Raw genomic sequence first — 26,562 nt, 5'->3', positions numbered from 1 at the left:
AAGGTATAACAGCACCTTCTTGTTGACTGGTTTTAAATGGAAAAATGAAGTATCAAGCATTGCAGCTCCCATGTAATCCAAATGAATCAATAAAGTAGATTTATTTGGTCATTTGGTCTGTGTAACTCTGAAATTACCTATTTGCCATGGCTGATAGTTTCAGATTGTTAACATAGCAAACACTCAGCTCTACAAGACACAGTTCACCGTCTCCACCAGGCAAGCTAATGGAAATTAATGGTGATCTGTTTGAATAAGAACTGAGTAGTCATCACACGGCTTAGTGTTTGGTCTATAAGACTGCTAAAAGGAGTGAGATAAGCAGCAAATGTCCTAAATGCCTGCAATTTTAATGTAGCAATGCCTTTAGGTGCCTGACACTTGAAATGGAGAATTTGGAATTTGTATTTCTCAGGAGATTTCCATATGAGAAGTTCAGGAAGCTTAGACAAAATGTCAAGGAATTTTATAAAGGTGAACCATAGGAAGTACAGGAGTAGAAGACATAGATATATCTTCTGACTTGTCTTGTGTTCCTGGATGCTTGACTGGAGGCTGTAGGGAGGTCCATGTCTCTACCTGGAACTGATGGTCACCAGTTTTCTGGTATATTAGAAAGAATTGAGCAGAGTTCACTATTTCCATTGCAAGCCCTGGAGGTGGGTACCCAACTATTCACTCTGAGAAAGTTGCATGGGGTGGAAAGAAAACCCTCTAAGGAACTTGCAGCTGAATGAGGAGGTCACAAGTGAAGTTTCAAAGTGTCTGAGTGTGATCTACACAATGAGAAAGAGATTTTTACATGACACTTCAGTACTTAACAGTAACTCTTCAAAGTTTCATTTCAAACACCATTTTAAAAACCATTTGTTCTTCCAAAGATATGTCAGCACTATTGTGAAAGATGGCATTGCAGATTTATCAGAGCAGAATAATTAAAGAAGTTTTTTCCAGTTCTTCCTCCAAAAAGGCCTTTCTTTTGTATCGTTCCTTCAGAACTTGGAAGGGAAATGTTGCTCTACTGCCCTCATTTGAATCTTCCCCCTTACATCCTCCTTTTTGACTAAATTTGACTCCCCTGGTTGGCCTTGTCCAAATGGCTGTGCAGGGAGGGTTGTCCCACCTTCTGGGTAACCCAGTGGTAATTGTAATTGAAGCCGTATTCAGCATAATACTACATCTGTAGAGATTTGGACAGAGACAAAAGAGATGTCATTACTAAGTAGGATGCTGTGTTCATCCTCAAATAAGCTTCAGGACTAATCCCAAAGTGTCAATGGTATTACTATAATAGCTGAAGCAGGAGGAATACCTTAGCACATAATGAGGTATGCTACATTTGCAAAGAAAGGAAGAACAATGTTATAGTTTAAATAACAGACAGGGATGTTGTATGTAACTTATAAGCAACAGAGGGTGAAGAATTAATACAATCATGGAAAAGTACTGGGCTTTAGCAATGTGCTCATGATTAATCCCTATATATGGATATTATAAAACTGAAATGCATAAAGCATGCTGTATTATCTTAACATGGAGGGAGGACATTGTTGGACTTAGAGAAAAAGGCTAAATAGTATAGGAACAGGAAAATCAGCAAAGCACCTAAAAGACCTGCTTGGGAACATCACCAAATGAAACAAATTTTGGGGTCATTGTAAACTGTATGAAATCCCCATAGTAATCATTCTTATATAAGCTCCAGTGATCCCAAGAACTATCAGTACATTATCAGTAATTCCTGTTGTTTATTGTGATAAGCATCATCTCAGGAAAATCTCATGCAGACCTTGAAACATCTTGCAAACACCTATGCTTAAAACAGCTTGACATATTGTTTCTCCTTCTGTAATGGTAAAATATGTATTCTATTTAAAAATTGTGTAACTGACCTCTTCATAGTGTGGCCCTGTACTGTGGATGTGGAGGTAGCACAAGTCAGGTGGTACCAAGCAGCCAGAAGAAGGTATGGAGAAAATGCTTTCCATGGGTATTGTCATGGAAGCTCTTGTGTGGTTGAATCATGGTGTCAGTAGGCACCAAGGACCAGACTCATTTCTGATTTCTCCCTATGTTCCTGATGACACAGCTCCAGTGCAACTACGATCTCCATGAGGCTGCTCTAGCCTTCCTTCAGCTGCAAGCCAGCTGCCTATGGGCATTAGTCTCAGTTGGTGTTAAAAAGTGATAGTTCTAGCACAAAAGACCCCAAAATATGGTCCGTGGAGTGTACTGCTTTGCTCATTGCAGTTTGCACGTCATGTCACACCTGAACCTGGATTGCTGGAGATGGGGACAGAGCCATGGAGATGCTGGTCTGTTCCTCTGTCCCAAAGCTGACAGGGTCCATTTCTTTGGGTTCCGCTTTGTGTGAGTCTTTTTTCCTCCCTCTTGTTTCTGCCCTGCCCATTGACCAACACTTTGCATCTGCGTGTACCTTCCAATGTCAATGAGATCATCATCCTTGATCCAGTAGTGATGCTAACCCAAGTGTGCTGTAGTGTTATGGGCCAGTCTTATGGCAAAAGTAGAGAAAAGCCACTTCTTTGTCAGGGACTTTATAGTTTGATTGTTAAAATATTGTCATTCAGCAATTATTGAAATTGTTGTCCCTGGAAAAGACTCCTGTGAAAGAGAAAGAAAAAAAGGTGCTGGATTTTGTCTGGCATGTCAGCCATTCCTGTGGTTAGAGTTGGTTAGAAGAAGAAAGACTAGAAATAACAAGACTATATAAGATTTAGCTTGGGAAATAATTCTTACTCATTTACTCATATGTAGTATCATATGGCACAGTCATCACAGTTAACAAAGGGGAAAATAATGTGTTCAATACTCTACAGATGGCTTTTTATTTTAGTTGGAAAGACAGGAGAAAGAAGCATTTTAAATAGCTCTTTCAGTACATAATAACAAATGTTCACAAAATCCCATGAGGATAAGATTTAGCTGTATCTACAGCTGTAACCCAACACAGTGCTACAAGCACTGCCATCACAAAGTGCAGGAAAAGCAGACCTATCACAGGCACCTTCAACTGATACTGGTTTTGTTTATGCTTTCTAGGTTGCAATATTGTGCCAAAATCTGTGCCATTTGTGGAAAGCATTTTGTATTTTAAAGCTGTTGAGTTTGTAAGGCAGAGTCCTTCTTTTGCCTACTTTATACCAAATCCTTATAGGTGCAGCAGAGGTGATGAGGCTAGCAAGAATAGAGGCACGCACCAGTCTGGTTTTACACCACACTCCAGAGCACTTTGCAGTACAGTGAGTAACTCCATGAACACTGTATTCATGCTTGTACATCTGCTCACTGCACAGCTGACCAAGAACCATTGTTTATATGCTCTTCATTAATTTTTTTGGCAGTTTGAACCAATACGCGCAGCAGTGAATAGCCTGGAGAATACGCAGACAATTCCAGGCATTTTGCTCTCTGATTTAGCTGTCCAATTTTTGTTTCAATTGAGTTGTCTACCATTGATGATAAAACGCAAGTTTGTGGCTGACAGCGTAATTGCATATTATTTCTGTGTCATTTACATGTCACATTACCACTGGCACCAGAATAGTTCTGGCAAGATTCAAACAGTAATAAGGCTGCTTCTTATTAGAGGCAAAACCTCTGAACCCTCTTTTCTATCACTTTGTGGTTTATGTAATCTCAGTGACACGTGACTGCAACAATCCTATTGGATAACTTGTGTTATGTTGAACTGGAAGTGCCACACCTTTATTACATTTTGAGATTACAGATTTCTGTGTTAGATGAGGACAATATTTCCTTTGCCCTCTGAAAATGAGTGACCTTCCAAATCATGTAAAGATGAGAAAAGCTGTTGCTGAGAAAAATGTTACACGAGTGATTGTGTTGCTCACTATATGTCAAGTAGACTAAGTATCCAAGTCGGTGCACCTTTTTCCCATTAAATTTTTGGATTTCAGATGTGTAGAGTGCTCACAGGATTGTTTACCCAGGTAAAAAACATCTTACTCCTAGTTTTTCAGCTGTCTGAAAAATGAAGATGTGTGAGTGCCCACTGTGTTACTGTGACGGGTGATCTCAGCCACATGTTGTTTGTTGTTCAGCCCAAGCACCACTAGTGGCCTGTGGGATATCAGAAGGCATGATGTGTTTTAACAAAAACTGTGACTTAAAATAATGTTCTAATGCAAAAGTCTTTGCTTGCTTGAACCTCCTACAACTGTGAAGCAATATGATTATATCTGGTGGCCCCTGGATATTTTTCCCAGAAAGGCCAGGTGGGTGTTGATTTAGGAAAAAGATAGAAAAGCACAAAAGCTGCCAATCCAGTTCCCTTCAAGCCTGTCGTGTCGTGTCCATGCTCCACTTCTCCAGAACTTTGTGCTGAAGCAGTAATTTTCAACGGCCTGAGGGTTACACTGCTATGTGTCTATATGGAGCCCAGCCAAACTGGCTGCATTAGGGAGCATGTAATCCCACTGTGTTGTTCCCAGTTTCTCTCTCTTTTCCTGCCGCACCTGCTTCATCTAGCTAGAGGTTACCCAACCTCTCTCTTTCTCTAGTCCCATAAAATATACCTTTTGAGCTGCCATTCCGCTTATCAGCAAACTGGACCTGGGTTTTGTAGGTCATGTTTAAAATATCCAGATTCTTTGTAGGTCTGCAGCCCTATGTGTAGGTTAGAAGCACCTGAATCAGGACAACTGAGGTAGCCTCATCTGGCAAAGATGCATAGTTTAACCCAGAGTTGCTGCTGGTGGCAGAGTAACATGGATCTGTACCCCATATCATCTGTACTCACCACCAGAGGTCCATAGAGGAGACTAAATTAAAAGCGTACCAACCTCCACTTAGATAAAACATGAGCACACGTAAGGCTGGGGGTGCGCATGCACACACACAGATGGTCCACTGTAAGTCTAAAAAGATGTTCCTCTGCAAAGACAAGGAATTTATCATAACAGCTAAATTCCAATACTTCTTTTGTTCTTGTTGTTTAATTCCCAGAAGGGTCAGCTACAACGTGTCTCTCCAGGAAGACTCCACAATGAGAAAAACAACCCAGAGTTGCTTCTTACTGATCATCCTTCTAATTGTAAGTATGAGAAAACAGAAGTACCCATAACACTTGCCAAATTCAAACTTGTAATGATGTTCAGAAAAATGAGTACTGAGTTGTATTTGTTATACTGCATAGGTAAAGTAATGAGTTACCTTCCTGATAAATTTCAAAATAAGCTTAATAAAGTTTCTAAATAAGTTATCTCATAGAAGTTCATTATTTTCTGGTGAGACAGAACTGCAAGTCTGAAGAAGGCTGTGCGTATGGCTTTTCATTTCTATGTTTTACAGGCTACAACATAGCAGTGACATGGAAACTTAATTGTTTGAAAACTTCCTTGATGATGTTGTGTGAGACAAACTACAACTGTTGTAGAGACAGGTCTAGGGGACATGTTGGGGAACACTAGCAACTGCAGTCTCTGGATTGTTTATTGGATTGTGTACCTCACAGAATCACATAATATGCTGAGTATTCTGGTATTTGTGACCGCTTGTGGCTGTTCTACGTATCCTGCAAGGCTGCACATGGCAATGCACTGGCTAGGAAATCACCCATGGTCAGAGATGTCTGTAACAAAGAGCCTGAGAGAAACCAGCTTCCCTCTGGCTTTGAATCCCAGCTGATCTGCACAGCTTGACAAGGGGCTTGACATAAAAGCAATTCTTCCTGTACCAAGCCAATGCCAAATAAAGAAACAGTTTGAGTTTATATTTCTTCCCAGTCAAGTGACAGGACTGTAAATATTCTGATAATTAAAATTGCCAACAGCATTTCTGAGCACCTGAGGTGCTTTAACCTACAGAATGGATTTGTAGGTCAACCCAGAAGAACTGGGCTAATCCTTGCTGTGTTGTCCCCAAATCTTTTAAATCTCTCACCCATGTAGCACATATGCAACGTTAGTTCTGTGCACATTCCTGCAGTACTCCTGGGCTAGGATTTCTTTAAAAAACTCTTCAGTGAGATCTGCATCCCCTTTTTTTTAAATATCTTTGCACCAGAGGACTCTTCAGCTTCTGACCTCAATGGATAACTCAAGCACAAGTTTCCTTCATTTTCACTCTTCCAATCTCAATGTGCCTTCTTTTCCCACTGCAGTGGGCATGCTATGGCCTACTTCAATACCTCTTGGATTAATTTACTTTTTGATAGGGAAGAAGTCACGGTCATAGAAGCAGACCATGAACAAGCTCTGTTTCCTTGATGACGCTTACCAGAACACTGCTGTTAGATCAAATATGAGAAGTATTTGGCACCGGTCATTTTCCCAAAGATTTCCCCATCTGTAGCTGATAGGAAACATTCATTTTTTACATTTTATTTGTAGTCTGTAATGAATGAAGAGTGTCTTTCTCTTCCATAGAGACTGTTCCCACTTCGTTGGTTCTTCTATTCATTCCTTGCTTCCAAGACCTGTGAGACATGTCAGCTGCTGTTTGAGATTGAGGAAGACATAATAATTAAAGTGATTTGTGACACAGGGTTGAACTTCCATCCCTGTTCTCTACTCACCCCACAAACCATCCTCCAGATCTTTATTCTTTGATGGCTTTGATGGTTTTCTTTCATCTTCTCGTCTGTGTCCTGCGCTCCCAGTTGGTCACTGCAAGCTGTTGCAAAGCAACACAACCTCTGTTGGGGTCCTTGTGTTTCTCCTCTGGGCTCCAGTCTCTCTGTTTGTGCCATTTGTCCACCTGCAGTGATCACCACTATTGAGTAGGGCATACTTTTACCTGAAATCTCCTTTCTTAGGGTAGCTGTGATTCTCTAATACACTCTTAGTGTTGGAGCACTCCGTGTCCTATATACAGTGTTAGTGCTTTGCAGAAGACTTCATTCCTTGGATTCTTCTCATATCTCTCCTTGAATATTTTGTCATAGACCTTAGTTACTTGATGTGCACAGACACCTCCTCCCCACCATCTCCTTTAGACTTGTCACCACGGGGTTTTGGTACCTTCTGATACAAACCCATCTCTCTTATGTATGTCATTTTTTGTGTAGAATAAATAGCACTTCTGTGTACACGTCTATAATGATTCGCTTTTGCCAAACAAAGACTGAAGCAACAGTTGTTCCAAAATCTAATTTAGAAACAGAACTAACTATTGTCTTCCTCTATGATAGATTCCCTTGCTTTTGGATGCAGGATAATGCATCACCAGATAGTTCTCTACGTTTCAATGGGAATATCATTAGAAAATTTACTGTTCATTATGTCTTAGTTCACTTTATGCCTGTTACTCTCTAGATTTTGGCAATTATTGAAAGCCACGGAATGTGACTGAGATTTATTTCCTTAAACACATGAGCCCCTCTGTGCTGGAGCAATTAGTTGATCTCCTCAATGCACATTTCTCTTCACAAGAAAGATGGAGCATCAACACAGTGTGCCCAGCAGCATCAAACTGCAGAGAATGAAGAAGACGAAGCAGGTTTGGGTCTCTTTCCAGTGTAACCAATCAATTTTGCAGGACATTGAAGGAAGAGATTTGTATTCTCTTCATTATTTTGTCAAGTAAGAACTGTCATTTAGTGCCTACAAATGATAGTTTGTTCTTACTCTGGAAATGAGGATTGGTGGAGAAAATTTTTTCACATATTCTGATTTTGTGTCTGGAGCCATCCACAAAGTGCACAGTAAGGACTAAATGGATGCTGCAGTTGAAGGACACACTATTTTCAATTAGGTCAATTAGATCAAGATTGTATTTTAAAATAAATTCATTTTGAGTAAAAAACAAATTGTGCAAGTTCATTAGGTCCAAATCTGTCAAATTGTTTCCAAGCCTCAGTCACAAAGCTATACAGAGTCAGGTGCTTCTTGCCAACTCCTTTAAGTCTTGGCAATAATTCCCATTCACAAAACATTGAAAATTAATTATATGAAAACCTAAATGTAATTTTCAGTAACTGCACAAATTGGTGTTTTTTGGAATACAGTTGTGGTATGGTAAATTCAAATCTCCAGAACCCATTAGTGAAGCACTTGCCGCAGGTTTGATCCTCACATGGGGTGGTGGGGCCATGTGCTTCCCTGGCCTCCTGCTACTTGCCCAGCTCCACAGCTCTCACCACCAGTCTCTAAAACCCGTTTCTGTGCAGGTACTGTAAGAACAAGCCTTTTCCTGCTTAGACAGCAACTCTTCCAGCATCTGGTCCAGAGCAGGTCCTACCCTCCGGTGAGCCAGAAGAGCTGATGATGATCTGTCACAGCCTCCTTCATCTTCCTTCATCAGAACTTGCTTGCTGTCTGGCACCACTGGGAGCCCAGGGGCTTCCCCAGCCTTGGATGATGAAATCCCCCCAGGTCTCATCACCTGAGACCATGCCTTTGGAAGCTGTTGATGTGAGTTAGTATTTCCCTGTGTAACCATGGGTTGCTTCAAGCCGTAAGTACACTGGCAAGTTCTGAAGCTGTTCTCACACAAGGAAAACTCTGGAAAGCAATCTGCTGGTATTTTAAGGTGATGAGAATTAGTGTGAGAATTTGAGACTCAAGTTGCTCAGTTTCCTGAGAAAGGAATGCTCTGTTCTGCTCTATTCACCCAGTTTCAGGGGTGATCAGGAAATTTTGACTACATCTTTGCTTGTTTAAAAAATAAGGCTGTTGCTATGCAGCTGATTGCCCTAAAGAGGCCTCTTGCAAGATGATAATCAGGGCTGCAAGCAAAAATCTGTTAAGTATTCTGCAGCCTTTCTGTAAGCCCACAGCTTGCATCGGGATAAACTGCAAGTAAAGCTTCCTCATGTGAGCAAATCCTGCAGCAGTGGCAAGGAACTGTAAGATTTGTGAGTTGCTTTTCATTACAACTGCCTTATCTTCATTTACTGTGACTGCTAATCTCGTGATTGTTTAAACAGCTGCCAAAATCTGCTGTGTTAGTTGTATAGGGTGTCACTGAGATAATTACCATCCTGCTCCAACATAGTAGAGTACGAGAAAATTTTAACATTCAATGGTTAAGTAAAACAAGTCATGTTGTGGTATTTCCCCAAAGAAATTGTCTGCTGTTTCCTAGCACATTTGTGATGGATAGAAATGATTATGTTTACTGAATACCATACACTAATGACTTTCCTAAGGCATCACAGTTGTTTTCTTCTCTGTCCTAACACTAGCAGCTGTGAAGAGTGGTTCAAACATCAAAGTATGAGAGAGGCTCTGCCACCAGTCTAAATCATGCCGAGCTCTCTCTAGAAGATGTGATGTAGTGAAGAACAGGAGCTTAGTGATCCACAAAGTGGTGACTACACATAGCAGTTTTAAAAGAATTTTACATTTGAGCTATTGAAATCAATATAAAACACTTGGAGCATACAGAATTTGAGCTATATTTTGACTGAACTCAACAATAAATGTTACTAAATTACTGTATTTAGTGGAAGGAGGAAAAATGCAAAAGTAAAGAAAGCTACAAATATCTTCTTTTCCTAAATGTCATGTATTGTTACAGTTAGTGTCCTCCAAGCTCTTTGATGGCAGAAGAAAAATATTTGGGGTTGCTTATTCATCATATGCAATATTTTGTGGGGAAAAAAGTGAAGGAATTTTGTGCTTGCTTTATCTGGATTCTCCCTTGCAGAAATGGGCACAGTGTTGCAGAGGTTAATAACAGTTGTCTGTCTTACAGAAACAAGGACACTATCTGTTCATTTCTGTATAATTTAATAATGAAGCCAAGTTGCTTTCTCTAGATTACTTTATTAATTCTAGGTAGAAAGTGAACTTCAACATTATCAGAATCTTGTTTTTTCTCCTTGTAATGATAATTTGTTTTCTTATAACAGTCATTTGTCACGTGGTGGCTTGGTGGTCGTATGTATGACGTCATTTACTTGGACTTTTAGGAGTGACATCATATGTACGGCTGCTAAACTGCTGCATGGGACATCACTTAAACAATTTTCTTCTGACGAAATGATGCCAATCATTTTCAGGCAATGAGCACATCAATTATTAAGTTGTGAATTATTTATTTCTCTTTAATAAAGAATATTTATAAATGAATGAGGCATTCCTTTACTGTGTCAACATCATTTATATTTCCACCTAAAATAACAGATGATGGATGGATGGATGGATGGATGGACGGATGGATGGGAAAGCTTTTTAATATGCAGTAATGGACTCTGAACATTCAAAATCTGTTCAATGCTGTAGGTAGTTACCAAGTTAAAATTACTTACTCTTGGCTTTTTTATGGTGAAAACATGCGTTTTAAATCTTAATTCCTAAAATGCACAGATATAACAATTAAAATAAAGTAGCAGAGGTAATTCCAATCATTAATTCCCTGAGAGCAGATACAAACATAGACACACAGATTCATGGTACACTCCCAGCCTCTCCCAATAACATGGTACACACTAAGCTTTCCCTCCCATGTAATCATGCCCAAAATCCTACTACTTCTGATAAGAGAATAATGACCCAGAGATGTCTTTCTGACCCATTTGCCCTCTTCTGACCCCTATGATAAGGAGTGCAGGAAGACTAAAACAAATAATAGCATCTCACATGACAAACTGTAGCAAGATTTTTGTCTGACTTAACTGCAGGAATATAAGGCTGGATCATCAGCCCACTGAACTGACTTTAAGAGGTCAGGCTTTAGGCTCTGGGTCCTAGAGTGGTGTCTCTTACACATGGTAGAAAAAACAGCATTTCAAACAGGGATGTGGCTCCTCAACCTCCAGCAAACCACCAAATTAATATTTCATTAATCTGCTGAAATGGAAATCTGATCTTAAGGTAGAAAAAAATGGTGTTCAAACTTCCAAGGCCAGCTCTAGGCAAACAGAAATGAGGAGTAGCAATCAATGGGAAGAGCACATTTAAAGGGCATATTGCAGGTGAACAATACCAGTGACATACCTATGTATGACCCCTTAATTTGATTTCCCACACAAGCTATTCAATTTCCTAAAAAGTGCCCGGAAAGATATTTGGACAATTAACTTTGAAAATCTGTGTCCTTGTGCTTGATAAAAAGAAAAAAAAAAAAAGCTTATTTAAGAGACATCTGTAAATTTAATATTATTATTCAAATTTTTATCCAAACGTCAGTTTTTTTGTAGGCCATTAAGTGATTTCCACTGATAAAGTAACTCCCATTGAGCTTTAGTGACACAGTGTTATCCATATTTTTAATCTTTCTGGGTGAATTCCTGTCCTAAATGTAGGTAGTAGAAATTTTGCTAGCAGTTTCAGCTGGACCATGATTGCCTTGCACAGAGGCAGTAGAATGGGCCTCCTGGTTACATGGTTGAGCACTTTTAAATAATTCTGTGCACAATCCAAGGCATTTAGTCTATCCACCACCACAGGTACTCTTTACCTTCAAGTATCAAAATATTTGCATTAAACTGTACCCAATAAGAGCTGACTTCATCAGAAATTATACACAACAAGTCTCTTAAACTGACCTTTAAGAGTAGGCAGTCATTGGTGTCTGAATTGTGTCTTACCCCCCAAAATTATCACTCCACACATAGCTGTGTTCCCAAAATGGCCCAGAGGAACAGAGAAATTGTCAAGAACAGAGGCAATGCCACAGAAGTCCTCCTAGCTTTCTTTGACAATACTGATATTCCTCTCTTTAATACAAACAGCTTGGAACTGAGGTATTATTCAAAATAAAAATGGGGAAAATTAGCATGGAGTATCTATTAATCACTTCAGGAAAGCACTAGAGCCTGTGATGGTACATGGATGTGAAGGGCTAAGATAAAAATGAGGGTGTCTGAAGAACCTCATCTGCACTTTCCTACACTACATGCTGGATTTAGGATATTACTTGGCTGGTTTTTAAAATGATTCTCATGGACTCCAGCTACTCACTTTAATCTTTTTATAAGTAAGGGATCTGTGATGTTTTGCTTCACTTCTGTATTTCCTGTTCTGGCTTTCTAGATACTTAATTTTTCACTTGGATGGCCAGATGAAATGTTCCAAATGGCTTCATTGTCCAAGTATATATTTGTTTGGGGGGTATACATACACATAAAATTTATTTCTGCCAGAAAATATCTTCCTTTTTATTCCTCCTATTTTATTTCAAGCACCTGTTTAAGTGCAACAAGATTAACTGCCTCCGGGTCCTCCAGCTAGCAGCTGTATACAGTTGAAAATGAAAATGTTTGTGTCAAAAGAGATTAGATTAAATTAAGAAAATATAATTAATTAGATATACGAGTATATATCCTGACATGGTTTGTCACAGAGATATCAGGATAAAAGTAATGGCTTTTATTTTTTCCAACCAAGTCAAACACTGTGGTTTCACTGTGTATTTTACCAAGGTGTTTTAGTGTGCAAATGGGGGAAAAAGGTAATGTATTTATGCAATACAGTTGCCTGTGATGTGCAATTAAAAAAAGGGGAAGAAAAGTGTAAGAAGTAAGCTGATATTTGAATTTTCAAACCTGTCATGTTTTCAATTTGCGCATCAACAAGTGCTTGCTTAAAGATCTGTGTACTGGCATTTGCTGCTAAAATGGTAAAGTTTGTGTATTTATGACAGTCCTAGATTTTGAAGCCTGCAAATGAGTCTGTATGTGTTTGTGATGGCTTTAGTACTGTTTAGTATAGGGGAAGATAGAGGGTCATGCAAGGAGAGTGCCACAGCAATGTTCTTTTTCTTGGGGAAGCAGAGGAACTAATCTTTACCTATCACCTTCATGCAGAGAAGTTTCCTGATATAGGATTGAGGCAGAACAGAACTAACTAAAGCTCCACACTCTCATTTCCGCTCACAGACCTGAGTTGTGCAACTGACAGATGGATGGATGGCAAAAAAACATGACTGACTTTGCCTTCCAGAGGCAATGATCCTTCCCTTTAAACTGCAAGTGGTTCAGAATGGGAGAATTCAGAAGATACCACTAGATTGAAGAGGACTCTGTTATTCAGACTCAAATGTAGGGACTCAAATTTAGGTACTTAACTAGGAACTAAGGCCAGATATTGAGGTTTAACTCTCTGCCTGTTGTTTCTATGACCTTAGCAGTTGAAGAAATTCAAAGCAGATGGCATAAAACGTGAAATAATCAGTTTCCAGGCTGTGGCACTGAGGTATTTTGTCTGCACTGTCAGGAAAAAAATGGGAACAAATGAGCAGAAATACATGAGTGTAATTTTTGGAACATACAAAATTCTTTTGCAGATGCTAAACTGAATAAAAAAATTTTGAAGACTTTATCAAGTATTTAATGATCCTCTCTTTGCCAAGAAAAAGGACTTGGTTAAAATCTTGAGGTTTTAATGAAGTAAACTAATAATATTCAGCATTTACTTTGCAAGCAGTAGAAGGCCCATCATAATACTAAACATATGCAAATAAAAGGCCTTTGAAGGATGCAAAATATATTTCTGGTCCCCACTTTTTTTTTTTTTTTAATTTTATCCTCCTCTTTTGTTCAGTTGTACTAACAGTTTTTCCTTTCTGTACAGAGAATTGTTCCAAGTCTTTCTTCTACTGTAAATTTTACTGATCCTACATTAGAACCTGTAGTAACAGAAAATTCAGTCATACGACAGAAGATAATAGATTCACAGTTCAAATGCTATGAGAGGATGAACAGAGCTCCTCCGTACAAGAAAAAAGGTAAAAAGGATTTAAAAAAAAAATCTATCTGTATTTTGCCATGCTTGGTTATAGAACTATAAAGAAATGTTTTCTTCTGTATGCTAACCCATACTCTTCCTCAGGGTGCACTTTCCTTCCCACAACAGTAATCAAAGTCACACTTACTTAGCATCCTCCTAAGTGCAAAGAAATAAAAAAGGCTGGAAGGAGCCCAGGGAGTGAACACTGCTTCCTTCCTCCATTATCCATGTTTCTTGCTCAGTGCTTTGCTGCTTGAATGTCTCTTTTCTTGCTTAGAGAATGGCATTCTCCAGAACCTCTCAACAAACTCGCACAACGACCTGATTGTGAATGGAAAATCTCTTAAATATAAATGTTGTTCTGTTCACTTTACTCTCTGTTTCAATTTTTTGTCATTTCTGTATTGTCTGCTGGTCGTCATGCTCTGTACCAACACAGAAGTTCTAGACATTCCATATTCAACAGTAACACTAACAAAAATAGGTTTATAAGGCACTGAGCTCTCATCTTTGCTAAATATGAGGCATATGTGAAGGGTGATAAAAAGAGAAATGACAAAAAATAGCGGTGCTACAGTTCCATAGTATAAAGCAGGATTCCTGGTTGGGACTCAGTGTTATGGTCACTTTTTCTTATAGAGGATACAGAAGATATGAGGAGGCTAGAGAAAAAAATAACAGAGGAGTTGTGAAGACTCATGCAAGTAAAGAACAGAGATATTGAGGACATAGTTTAAAGAGAAAACACGTGAAAAAAAACCCACTAATAAAAACACCCAACCTAATACATGGATTGGAGACAAAGTGGGACTTTGTGTAATATAAGAACAAAGACATTTCTATAGCTCTTTATCACAAAGGTTTTACTGAGCTCTGTAAGACTCAAACAACAGTTAGATGTTAAGATACTCAAGTCTTGATGTAGAAATGGATATAGAGATTGACTTTGGTAAAAATAGGTTTTAATTCAGGCTGATGATGGGGAAAACCCACAAGTAGTTATATAGGGTTATGGAATATAAAACATGATGTTTCAGACATAAACAAGCCTTTTAGTTGCTGGACTTATGGTGGAAATAACTTGCCATCTTCTTCTCGGATTACTCTTTTAGTCTCCAGCTCTATAAACAAGTAATTTTTGCATCCATTGGTGATTCCACTGGATTCCCATTTCTTCTGCACCTTGTTTGTGTGATTAGTTGCAACAGCTGTTTTTCCAGCATGAGCTGGGATTTCATATGATGACATGAATTCCTAGTAGTGTTCTCAAGGGCAGCATTGTCCCAGGAGAACAGCAGTGGCAGTTCCTGCATTCCTTCAACTGGCAGCTAGATTTTAAGTGTTGCCATTAGGGACTGTTATGTTCATAGCAACATACACTTAATTCATTTATAACCCAAAAATGAAGATAATGGGTGACAAAGGAATGATGCCAGCACTACTAAAGTTGCATTTTCAGCTGAAAAAATAATAAAACGAGGGGCTCAGGTGCATGGAAACACCTGATCACCCCTCCAGGACAGCACCGTGTATATATATATATATATATATATATATATATATACACATGGTGTATATATATATGTGTGTGTATGTGTGTGTGTTTGTATATATGTATATATATCATATATATGTATCCATATATCCATATATATATATATGTATGTATACATATATATCCTGTTAGTTACCTTGAAAGACACAGTCCACAATGTATAGATTGATATGTGCTATTTTTTTATTTATCAGGCAAGGCAGAGGATTTAAAGATAGAAATTCCCTGCAACCCCTTTCAACACTGTCTTTCAAATACAAGCTCAAATTGCAAAAGTTTTTACTCTTGTTTTTCTTCATTATTACAAAAATACTCCTCAAAGTCTTTCAGATACATTTCAAAGCTGTAGAAAAACATGACAGTACCTGAAGGAAAGATATTGAAGCTGTTGATATGATGACTGGTTATTTAAGTGAAAAATAGCATTAGCATATTTAACTTGATAACAGAAACACGTATGTGCATAAAATCTTAGAAAATGAGGTAAAAGTATGTATAAAAATGTCTTTTCTGAACAACATCTAATCTGGAAAATATTAATTTAGAATTATTTATGCTTTCAATTTTTAATCCACAGCTATTTTGACTTATAAATATTTATTGGTGCAAATTTGAACAATTCAGATGACTTTTTACAGCCTTTTTGCTTTAGTAAGAAAGCTTATCTATGGATAGTTTCTAAAGCACCAGAAGCAATTAGCTATCCATATTTTATTAACTTTCAGAGGTACCTTCTAAATAATTCTTCAAAAATCAACCTACATGGTCATAGCAGCCCTTTTGACACTTCCTCAGGACCAGAGCAAAAAAGATGTACATTCTCATTCTATTTCCCTTTAACCTGGTGGTCATGATGATAAATACCTTTTCCCCCACCACAAACTGATTTTAAATGGAAAATAACTAAGAAGTGTAGGGGTTTTTTTAATACATTTCTTTTATAAGTCCACAATGAGTCATGTTACACATTACAGCAAGCGGTCTTACAGCACAGTTTCTGAGGACCATAGTAGGTATCATCTCTGTTGGGGATCAAAAATGAGCTGTGTTCTGCCTCCCTCACTTTGCCGCTGCTTGTGGGGGTGGAAGCGACACAGCCTCGACTGCACTACCTTCTCAGAAGATGCATGATGAGGACAGAATCATAGCACGCCTACCTAGACAACATCAGCAGGCAGAATCTGCCTGTTACAGATCAGTCTTGCATCTGCTTCACTGGACGTGTAGGTACATCACTGATCTCTGGTGCTGAATAAGGCAACAGCCTTACAGAGACCTGTCTCTGCTAATGTTGCTTTTAGTGGGATGTCCCCACAAACTCTTCCTTACCTTTACATTTCAAAGACCCAATTTTCAGACCTACTGAACAGCAGAAGGTGAAATGAAAAGTGGGTGCCTAATAGGTCTTTGGGTACCACTAGTGTAGGTGCTTACAACTGGGGACAGAAGGAGGATCAAGAAGAGAAATTTTTAGGATCAAATGCTACATTCAAAGCTCAATTCAACAGGTATTAAAACATAACTTTCCAGTAAAATGAACACAACTAACATCAGGTCAGCAAAAACAAGTTCCTTGTAGCCCCTGAATGCCACTCTAACAATAATAAAGGAATTTATTGCAAAAAGAAAACCTGATTGTCTGCAGGCAGCAATATTCCTCAAGAGGCTAGAAAAGAACAGTTCAGGAGTGACCGTGTGTTGAATTAACTCCTGAAACCCTCTTAAATGTCCAGGTCTGTTCTGCAACCGAACATGGGATGGCTGGTTGTGCTGGGATGATACACCTGCTGGAAGGATCACTGCTCAGAATTGTCCGGATTATTTTCCAGACTTTGATCCAACCGGTACAGTATTTCTTTTTATCATTTTATCTTTTGAAGGATGTCTTCAAAACATTCATGCCATTGAGAGGATGCATGTTTGCAGTGAAGTTTTTACAGCACTGTGAAATCTTAGGGTATTTTGGTTGAAATTGGAACATATCAAGATTGTGGGTTACCTAATTTATATATTTTTATTTGTAAAATATTTTATATGTATTTATGTAAATATAATATAAACCATGGATTTATGAAACCTAGTTTATGAAAATGTCAACTTCTGAGTTATAATATCAAAATATTCTTAGCACCTCATTCTAAGTTTTTATAATGAGAAAATGCTTATTTGTGTGAAATATGTGTCAGCATGTTCTTTGTTCAATTTTTATTGGAAAGTATCATTTTAGAGAAGATAAGCAGAATAACATTCTTTCAGTCTCTGAGTTTCAGTTAATAATTGAATTCTTCATACAAATACTAGCAGTCAGACTGAGAGAAGTAATTCAAAAGTGTTTAAATGGAAAATGAAAGGGAAAATCAAAGACAGGAATATTGCAAAATAGATACGAGGAAATATTAGACACAAATTTAACTCCAGTTAGAAGAGAGTTGTGTGTTCCATGCTCAGGACATGTTGTTTATAGGTGGTGCTTGATGCCACAGTGTGCTAAATTCCACATAGTCACAGTGCACCAATTGCAGTTAAAATCTATGAAATTAAACATTTGGGAAGGAGGGCATATAAATCTAAAAATTTTCAACAAACTTAAGCCAAAATGTATGTGCCCAACTGGAGATGAAGGAAACAGACAATTGCATCTCTGTGAGTTAATTACCAAGTACCATTAGCAAAAACTGTTGATCTTCTCGAGCATATTGCCTGTTTAGAAAACAGAGTAGTTTCCATGTTGGATCAAACCCAGTATGCATTTGGCTGAAGCCCATTTGCAGTAGCAGCCAGATTGATCTGTGTTTCTGTTCTTCATAGATGAAGCTGTCCATGATTAGAGAATTCACGCAGCAAGTGGGACACTTCCAGTGTCAGACCCAGTCTGAGGGAATTCAAAACTACATTCCATCTTTGGTGGAGGAATGTCCCTCTTTCCAGTGGAATTAGGCCTTGGACAGGATGGATTGAAGGAAGTCTGTGTGCTCAGGATTTCTGTGCCTGGAAAGTGAGCTCATGTGGCAGGGTCTTCTCTTTTGTGCCCTTTTTTTGCTTTCTGACACAGAAGTCTTGACCTCTTTTCTGTACAGTGTCATAGTTTTTAAAGAGGAGTCTTGCAGGACGGTCATGCTCATGGCTTATCATTGGAGCACCTTTGGGACACAGGCTGAGGAGCTGAGACCCTCATCTGGAGAACTGACTTTCGCTTAGGTCTCCCTCTCTGTGGACAAGTGCTTCAACCATTAGAGTATTTTCTCAAAGCATTCCAACAGAGCATTTTAAAAGAATTGACCAAACCTGGTTCAGTTCCCAGACAGAAGTACCCGTGTTCAGAAGAGAGCTTGAGACTCTGGATCCTGAGGTTGCACAAGCCTCTTCGTGCATGCATGTTAGACATGCCTCTTGGATGGGGTCTCTACCTTCTGCTTCAGCCCCCATTTTATTCATGGTATCCTCCCATAAGGAAACAGCCCCTTTTATGAATAGAAAAATTTACTTCAAGGCTTCTGCTTTCCCTGCTTCCATGGGTTTTATGGAAGAAAAAAGAAAAAACATGTGGCGCTAACAGTCACCAATTGGTATACTCCATGCAATGCTCAGCTTATACGTGCAAAGATGGGTGTTGGGCAGCCCTGTGATCACAGATTTCCCCAGCTACTCAGGGTCCTCATCCCTCATGGATGGGGATGATTACAGAATCACTTTCCTGCTCATTCCCAAGCCCCCTATTCTCAGCTTTTCCACTTGTCTGTCTCCAATGACTTGTTCTGAACTAATTGCTCCACTACAACAGCACTCTTCAAAGTAACACTTGAAGCCATCCATGGAGAAGGATCTCGCTCCACTTACTAATGGTTATTAATGCCAAGGCCTGTGGCTCATACAACTGATTGCAAATCACTCCTTAATGTGCAGATGCCTGTCACAGAGTTTAGCCCACAGTGTGTGTGTACTGTGGTTACTCATTCTGGCATGCTTTAAAAGTTGAGGTTTAGGAATTTTTTAGTATTCCTGTACTCTGTACAGACCCATAGGAAGAAAAACCTCCTCCAGTAATTAATTTCCTACTGTTCTCTCTGTTGTCCTCTTAAAGAACATTACCTGTGGTCTTCTGGACCCAGTATTTTCCTCTGGTACATCTCTTTTCTCCTTGTCAGCACCTCTGTCATCCTTTTTGCCTGCATTCTGGTCAGTCAAGTGGCTGCATCCTGGTCAGTCAACCCTGTTTCCCTGGCTTGGCAGCAGCCCGACATCTTCCGGTTGAGCTAAAGCTGCTTTCCCAGAATAACTGTTGGGTAACCCAGCATGTGTTACAGCTATGGCATCAAATCAGTGGGTAGTCAGCCTTTGCTTTACACGTGGCTAGTTGTCACATGGGGACTTGATAAAGTAGGAGGGAGACTCAGGGAAGTCAGAAATCAGGAGGGTGTCTACAAGTCTATCAACTGCTAATAGAAGTGGCTGCCACATACAGGTGGCCAGAAGCACAGACTGAGCTGTCCTGAGAAGTCTGTCAGATTTTGTGTCACAAGTCATTATTTCCTTTGGTAACTTACTCCTGTTAAAGAAAATACAGTTGAATTTTCCACTGAGAAACAGAAAATTCATCCTGAAGAATAACATTTTCCCACGATGAAAACTGTAGTGACTGTCAGATTTCCTCCCCATTGAGTTTCTGATATGCAACCACCTCAGCATAGATTTTAGGCATGTAAGTAACCCCATGGATTTCTGAAACAAGTTATTTAATACTGTGCTGCTTTGGCCAGCACCAAGACCTGCAGAACCACTGCATATTAGCATATTGATGGCTAAGTCACTTCATTAGAGGCCATGTATAGCTTCGAGTCCTGGAATAAAATGATGTCTTTCAGATATATTTTTCTCTTTTGATACTTATGTCGTTTGTAATTGGAAAAGTGAAACATTACTGGCAGCATAGTAACGAATCCTCTTCCCATCTGCATCTGTGCATCCCATATACCAGCTCTCTATATTTGATCCCCAACAATATTCAGCGTTGATGCCAAGAGGAAATCACTAGAGTATGTTAGAAAGTAAACAAGGTGAAATCATATTCTGAAGAAAAGAACGTAGAACCAAAACAAAGGGGAACAATCTCAGTGGTCTCTTCATTTTTTATCTGACAACTTCACAGTTAGCTACTGCACTTATTACACTGAATTTAGATCTGTTCTTACTGGATAGGAATCTGTGTTCTGAAAGAAGCAATCTCCTTCTCACAGTGCACATCATGCACAATGTGATAATGCATGAAAACAAATCAATTTGTCTGGAAAACATAACAAGACCTACTGCTTTCATGCCAGTGACAGCAGGAAATTCATTGTCTAGTCCACTCCTGGCTGTGAAGCTCTGAGCAGGGATGTTTTATATGCCCCTATTCAGGCAACATGCACAGTTCCTCTTGAATTGTATTTTATATTCATATTTTAGACAGGTTAATCTTTGGTGTAATCCCTCTGAAATGGTTTCAGGTCTCACTGAAATTGGTAAGAGTTGAGTTTTATGGGAATGTAGTATGTAATTCATGCTGCCAATATTCTTGCTGATGGAAAAAAGGAAAATATATTGTGGATATAATGGCCTTCTAGCAAGACAGGTTTGCCAGGGGCAACAGGAGGAGCTGAGCATTGCCCTGTGTCATATGTGGGCAGTTGAGTTTGTGGCAGGGGAGTGTTATATTGCCCACCTCTCTGTCCTTATACAGTGCATTTAGTTAGGGTTAGTTTGGTGCAGTCACATACCAATGGAGCTGAATGTGCAAGTTTTGGTGTGGCACATATACCTTTTCGTTTCACTTTCACTCCCTTTATTCTTTGGCAAAGAGCAGTGGTTAAGAGCAGTAGCCTTTGTGAGAAGAAACTGCATTTAGCAAAACTCCCCTCAGTTCTCCACTCATTTGGGTTTCTATCTTTAGTTCTCTTTTGTAAACTGTTACTCATGACTCTTCATGAAGCTCCAGGAGCACAGTTTCTAGAAGTGTAGTTTGGAAACAGATCCATATATATCCATAAGCAATTACTCAGTTGATAATTAATATGTTGTTACCTCTCACAGTCGAGGAAGATGGAAGTACAGCCTTGCCTTCCTGCTCTGACACTGGGAGAGCCCTTCTCTTCCTGCCACAAAATGCAGATTTCATGACTGACTTAAATAGACAGCCCTGGATTTCTGCTGGTCATATTTTCTTGTCTTGAAGTGATATAACTTAGATAGCAATAAGTAAGACAAATATGAACAACTCTTTTCCAACTGCTTTTTTCTCCTTACCCTCTGTGTCTTTCTGTCCTGCTTCTTAGCAAGTTTGACAGCTGTATTATAAAAATCAATTCTTATCCCCACAGTGCACAATATGATTCTTTTATACCAATTCTGATTCTGCTGACTAAGACACTTTGAAGATAGTGATAACTCTTCACTTATTAGGACACTGGAATTGAAGTTTTCTAGGTTCTCCATTGCATTATAAAGGATGATTTTTTTATTTATGAAAAAATTTCTTCCAGAATATTTTACTGAGTATGTAAGTAAATCAGATGTGCTACATCAACCATTCCCTCATCTGCAGAAATAAGCACAGGTCTATCCAAATGGCAAAGAATCCAATGTCTGGTATGAGCTGAGCAAGCACTGCAGCAGTGGATAACTTTGTTCTACTTCCAGCTTATAACTCAGCAATAAATAAAAAACTGATGTTTTAACGTGCTAGCTATAGAACTGGTGTAATTGTAAAAAGTCTGATTGATAGAGCTATCATATGGTTCCAGAATTATTAAGGTATTCATTACATATGAATTACTGAGGGGAGTTTATGAAAATAGGATTCATAAAAGCACTATTGGTGGCACAAACAATATACACACAAAATTATTGCTGCTGATTAATCTTTCAAGACACTTCCTTGCTCCCGTGAAACTGACCTTTTGGACAGGATTTCTCTCATCCGTTTTTCCCAGACAGCTCTGGAACTGTCTTCTTTCTAAGCTAATGGCATAGATTCTGCACAACTGCCTATGAATTACATAACTTTTAGGTTGCTAAAGTCAGGTGACATGAAACCCACACAACATCACTGTTCTTCAGCTTTGAGTAATGTGATGCTCAAGTGGTGCCCTATCCAAGCTGATAGGGCACAGATAAAGCCTAAAAAATTAGCTTTTACATAGTATTTTAATAATCTTAAAGCCCATACTTCCATTTTATCTTACTAGTGTTGTCTTACCCATCCTTGCATATGTGTATTTCTTCAGATTTTACCATATTCTTCTGATTAGCATAAAAAAGCAAACACATACCCAGATTCATAATAACCCTCCTGCTACTGGCCCACTGTATAATAACTTGGAGTAGAACAGTGGTTGAGTTGCAGGCTTGCAGCTTTGTTTCTGAGTAAAAGAATAAATTTAGAAGAGGTGTTTGAGTCCCTGAGATGGACAGTAAGGATGACTTATCCCCCAGTTCTGTATTCTGACATCAGAGCAAGAAATCTGCAGGGGATTGGCACTTTCAGGCTGGGATCAGTTGTGTTTATCTGACTTCAAGAAAAAGTATGAGACTAAAGGTTTATCTCTAAGTTACAGAGACCACATTAAACTCTGTCAGAGTGCCTAGCTAGGCACTGAAGTACAGAGATGATAGATGACATTGCCATAAATACTCTGTAGCATATTAACAAAAGCCATGCACTTTGCAGAGTGCATGAGAGAGTAGGTGCAATGTTTGCACACTGTGTTCCATGGGAGCATAACCATTAATCTTTTTTCTATGACTGAAGACTTTTTCCAGCTTTTGATAGTATCTGGCAAAGAGTACAAAGGGAACATTGCTACACAGGCAGTCTGAGATTACCTCCAAGCCGCAGCGATGGAAGGCTCAGATAACATGTACTGTTCCTCTTGGTATTGTTGATCACATATTGATTTTTAATAATTCCCCCAAAACAATGGTTTGAAACCAACAACAATTTCAAAAATATTCTGTGTTCTGGAGGATTGTCTTTTTTTTTTCTGCCATGGAACTGTGTAAAGTGTATTTCTGGTCAGAGTAAGAGTAAGCTCAGTCTATACAATCCTTACCTTGCCCATATGATCAGTTCCTTTCTTTAGGTTGTATAGAGGGAATACGAATCTTCCAAGTTAATAGAACTATTAGTCATCAGATGAAGAAAAATAAGTGGCAGTGTTGACAACAGAAAAATGAAAATAGGTATGTCCAAATGGTAATTGTCTCTGTAAAAGTGTATTGACTAGAAATACTGATAATATAAGTATAAAACCAATGAAATTATAGAGCTAGAGTAGGCAAAGGAAAGTCAGGGTAGACTTTTTTGACTGTTTTAAAAGCCAGACTTGAAAAACGTATTTTTCGTAAATGTCTGTGTCACTATCTAAGAAAACATAAAATAATTTAAGTTTATGATCTTATCCTGCCCTTGTTACTTGGGCAAACCTTCCAGTGACTCCTTTTTGGCTAATGCTTGAGGGAAGACCCGAGGAACCAGTCCAAAATTTGACAGGTGATTACAAGCGACATCTGTGCCTCAGCATCCAGGGTTTCCCCAGCAGGAATGTGAACGTGGCTGGGAGGACACAGACACAGCACAAATCAGTGCCTGAAGTTACTTTCTTTTCCCTAGACATCTTTCAACAGCCTCTTTAAAGGGATTATTATCACGTAAATAATTGCATTTGAATGAAGGCTTAGATATATACTCATTCAAGGCGAAAGGAGACAGATAAACAACAAGTGTACTACCAGATAAATCTCAGAATAAAAACCAAAACAACAAACCATCAAGATGTATATTAATTGCAGAGGTTGAAAACCATTTGGATTTCATTACACAGACATGTTATTTCCAAATAAAGTAATTCCTTTTAATAGATTTTTAAATGTGTAATATACATACATTAAAATAACTATTATTGCAATTTTTCATCAGAGAGGGCTTCAAAATACTGTGATGAAACTGGAAACTGGTTCCGCCATCCTGAGAGCAACCGAACCTGGTCCAATTACACCCTGTGCAACTCTTTCACCTCTGAAAAACTAAAGGTATGATGAAGTTAAAGAGACAGTGGTTGTTTGGCAGTGGTTTTGGGCTGGGCTAGCAGTAAGACATGTGACAGAGAACAGAATAGCCCTATCTTTCATCTTTATTTGTTGCACAAGATTTGAATAGCATTGTTCTTGTGATTTTAGCTTATTTAATTTTTTTGATGAGTGTTCAAACCTAAGTATAGGTTTGCTATGGGGTGCATCATTTAGTAGCAATTCATGTGACAAGTTTTGCAATATTTTTCAAATGCGTTTTAATTCCTATGATTTTCCCTAATTGTCCAACAGTTATAAAATGGTCTTTTAGAATCCCAATTTTGCTTTCTGTGACAATAATATTCTAAGCTGTTGATGTCTTCAGCAAAGAATATTACCCTGTACTCACTCTCTTTCAAAATAAATATTTATGAAGGTACCATTAATCCAGAAAAGCCTACAAGCATGAACACATTTAACTTTGACGGTTTCACAGAAGTCAATAGACTATTTACAATAAGGAATTAAGCATTTGCATCAATATTTCCAAAATTGAGTTGCTAAGCTGAAAGAGAAGGATAAATATAAGAGAACCAAAAGAAATAAAGAGAGAGAAATCTGAGAAAAGCTTAAAAAAATATTAAGTTAGGGAAGCTCATGAAAATAAACATATTTCTCAAATATGAGTGGGGCTCCAGGAAAATCTGATTACAGATTTGTGACAGAATAATTTGTGATAATTTGGAATCATGGAAGGAAAAGATTCAAGATATGATTTGATTTGGGATTTGTGTTGGAGGACCTTTTTTTATACAGCCAAAAAGCAGTATGTAGTTATATTTAGTAGTGATCCAAAGAGCCTTGGAAAAGTCTAGGCAGGACATGAATTCTAAAGGTTTTTGCAGCATGAGGAACCATCATGGTAAAATGGGGCTCACCTGCGTGACAAGGAAAGAATAATAGTAATGATATGAGCTCACAGAGGCATTAAATGGAAGCACCATAAAAATATAATTTTTCCAGATGTTGGCACATGTAAGGAGGCAAAAAATTTAGTTCTGTTACCTATTATCCGTGTCTTCTAGAAGAACAATTTTGAACATCATTCAAGCAAAGAGCACATAGAACAGAAAGGAAAATTATACGCACATCATGATTCTTCTGAAAAGAAAAATGATGGAACATGCAGAAAGAATTTATCTCCACAGAAATGCCAAGTTAGATTATGACCTTTAATACAAATCCTCAAAAAACAGGAGTGCACTTAATTTCCACATACCTATACATATTATAATTAGCTCGGCAGAAAGTATTACTCTTAGAGAATTCTCTTACCTCAAGGGAAGAATTCTACAGGGAAAAAAAATAACAGCATGAAAAATCTGAATAAACTAAAAATTTTGTGTGTCAGTATGTTATAAGTCCTGTGTGTCAAAAGGGACATGACAGGTTGCTAGTTCAAGGAGTGCAAAATTAGTAAAATAGTTCATTATTTGTTTGAAGTTAACTGAAAATAACAACATGCTGTACTTTTGAGACAGCTTATTTAAAAAAAAAAATAAAAATTGTGGTCAGTGTTTAAAAATGTAATGTTAAACCATATACTTTATTAGCTGACAGTTTAGCCCATTCTGATCTGTCATCATTGCTATTTTTGAAAGCTTTTTTAAGCAGTTGGCATAGTAAGTTTACATGGAGTAATCAAAAATGTAGTTCTGGGCTCCAGATACACAGTTGATTTAGCAGTTGTAAGCTGAAAGTTAGATAGATTGAATAACCAAGAGTCCTCTGGGGTGACACAGAGTCGCATGTAGCTATCTGGAGGCCTTTCCTACCTAACTATTTCAGCCTAAGGGTTGTATACAGGATAAGCAGGAAAACAGTACTTTTGAACAGGTCATCTGTAAATTAAATTCAGGCTTTAAGAATATATCCATTTAATGTCATGAAAAAACACAGCAACCATACAGTATGTGGTGAAAGAAATGTCACATGCACACAGGTAAAAACCTCTCCCACTACTCTGTATTCAGAAAGTTGTCTCATCTTCTCTACACTCGGGTCTGCCCTCTCTGGGATTGCTGGTGCTCTCAGAATAAGTTGTCAAGCATTTGCACTCACTAACAATGTAGTAGCTAGTCTTTGTGAAGAAAAACTAGGAGATCTAGGGTATTTGCAGTTAATATACATAGTCCTCCATATGTCACTTCTACGTGGTCAGACCAGTGTAAATGTGACTTTGGTTTAAATCTGACTAAGGCCACCACCACCTAGGTCAATGAAAGCAGAAGCTTATTCCAAAGT

The 26,562-nt window shown here is 38.4% G+C and overlaps 1 protein-coding gene across 3 annotated transcripts in view; it reads left to right on the top strand.

Moving 5' to 3' along the window:
* CALCR (calcitonin receptor) overlaps positions 1-26,562 on the top strand; it is a 160,845-nt gene that overhangs the window by 86,981 nt on the left and 47,302 nt on the right. For 2 of the 3 annotated variants that reach the window (XM_027639417.1, XM_027639418.1), the window contains exons 3-6: positions 4,987-5,077; positions 13,503-13,656; positions 16,947-17,057; positions 24,167-24,279. In XM_027639417.1, coding sequence (XP_027495218.1) covers positions 5,030-5,077; positions 13,503-13,656; positions 16,947-17,057; positions 24,167-24,279 — 426 coding nt within the window. In that variant the 5' untranslated portion in view covers positions 4,987-5,029. Of the gene's footprint in view, positions 1-3,242; positions 3,264-4,986; positions 5,078-13,502; positions 13,657-16,946; positions 17,058-24,166; positions 24,280-26,562 lie in introns of those variants that run through there. The other variant, XM_027639419.1, reaches the window with a different exon arrangement.

The sequence above is a fragment of the Corapipo altera genome, unplaced genomic scaffold (genome assembly GCF_003945725.1).
Source record: "Corapipo altera isolate COAL_440 unplaced genomic scaffold, ASM394572v1 44, whole genome shotgun sequence".
NCBI classification, from domain to species: Eukaryota; Metazoa; Chordata; class Aves; order Passeriformes; family Pipridae; genus Corapipo; species Corapipo altera.
Note: the sequence above shows the minus strand (reverse complement) of the source record. Positions and strands in the feature narration are given on the sequence as shown.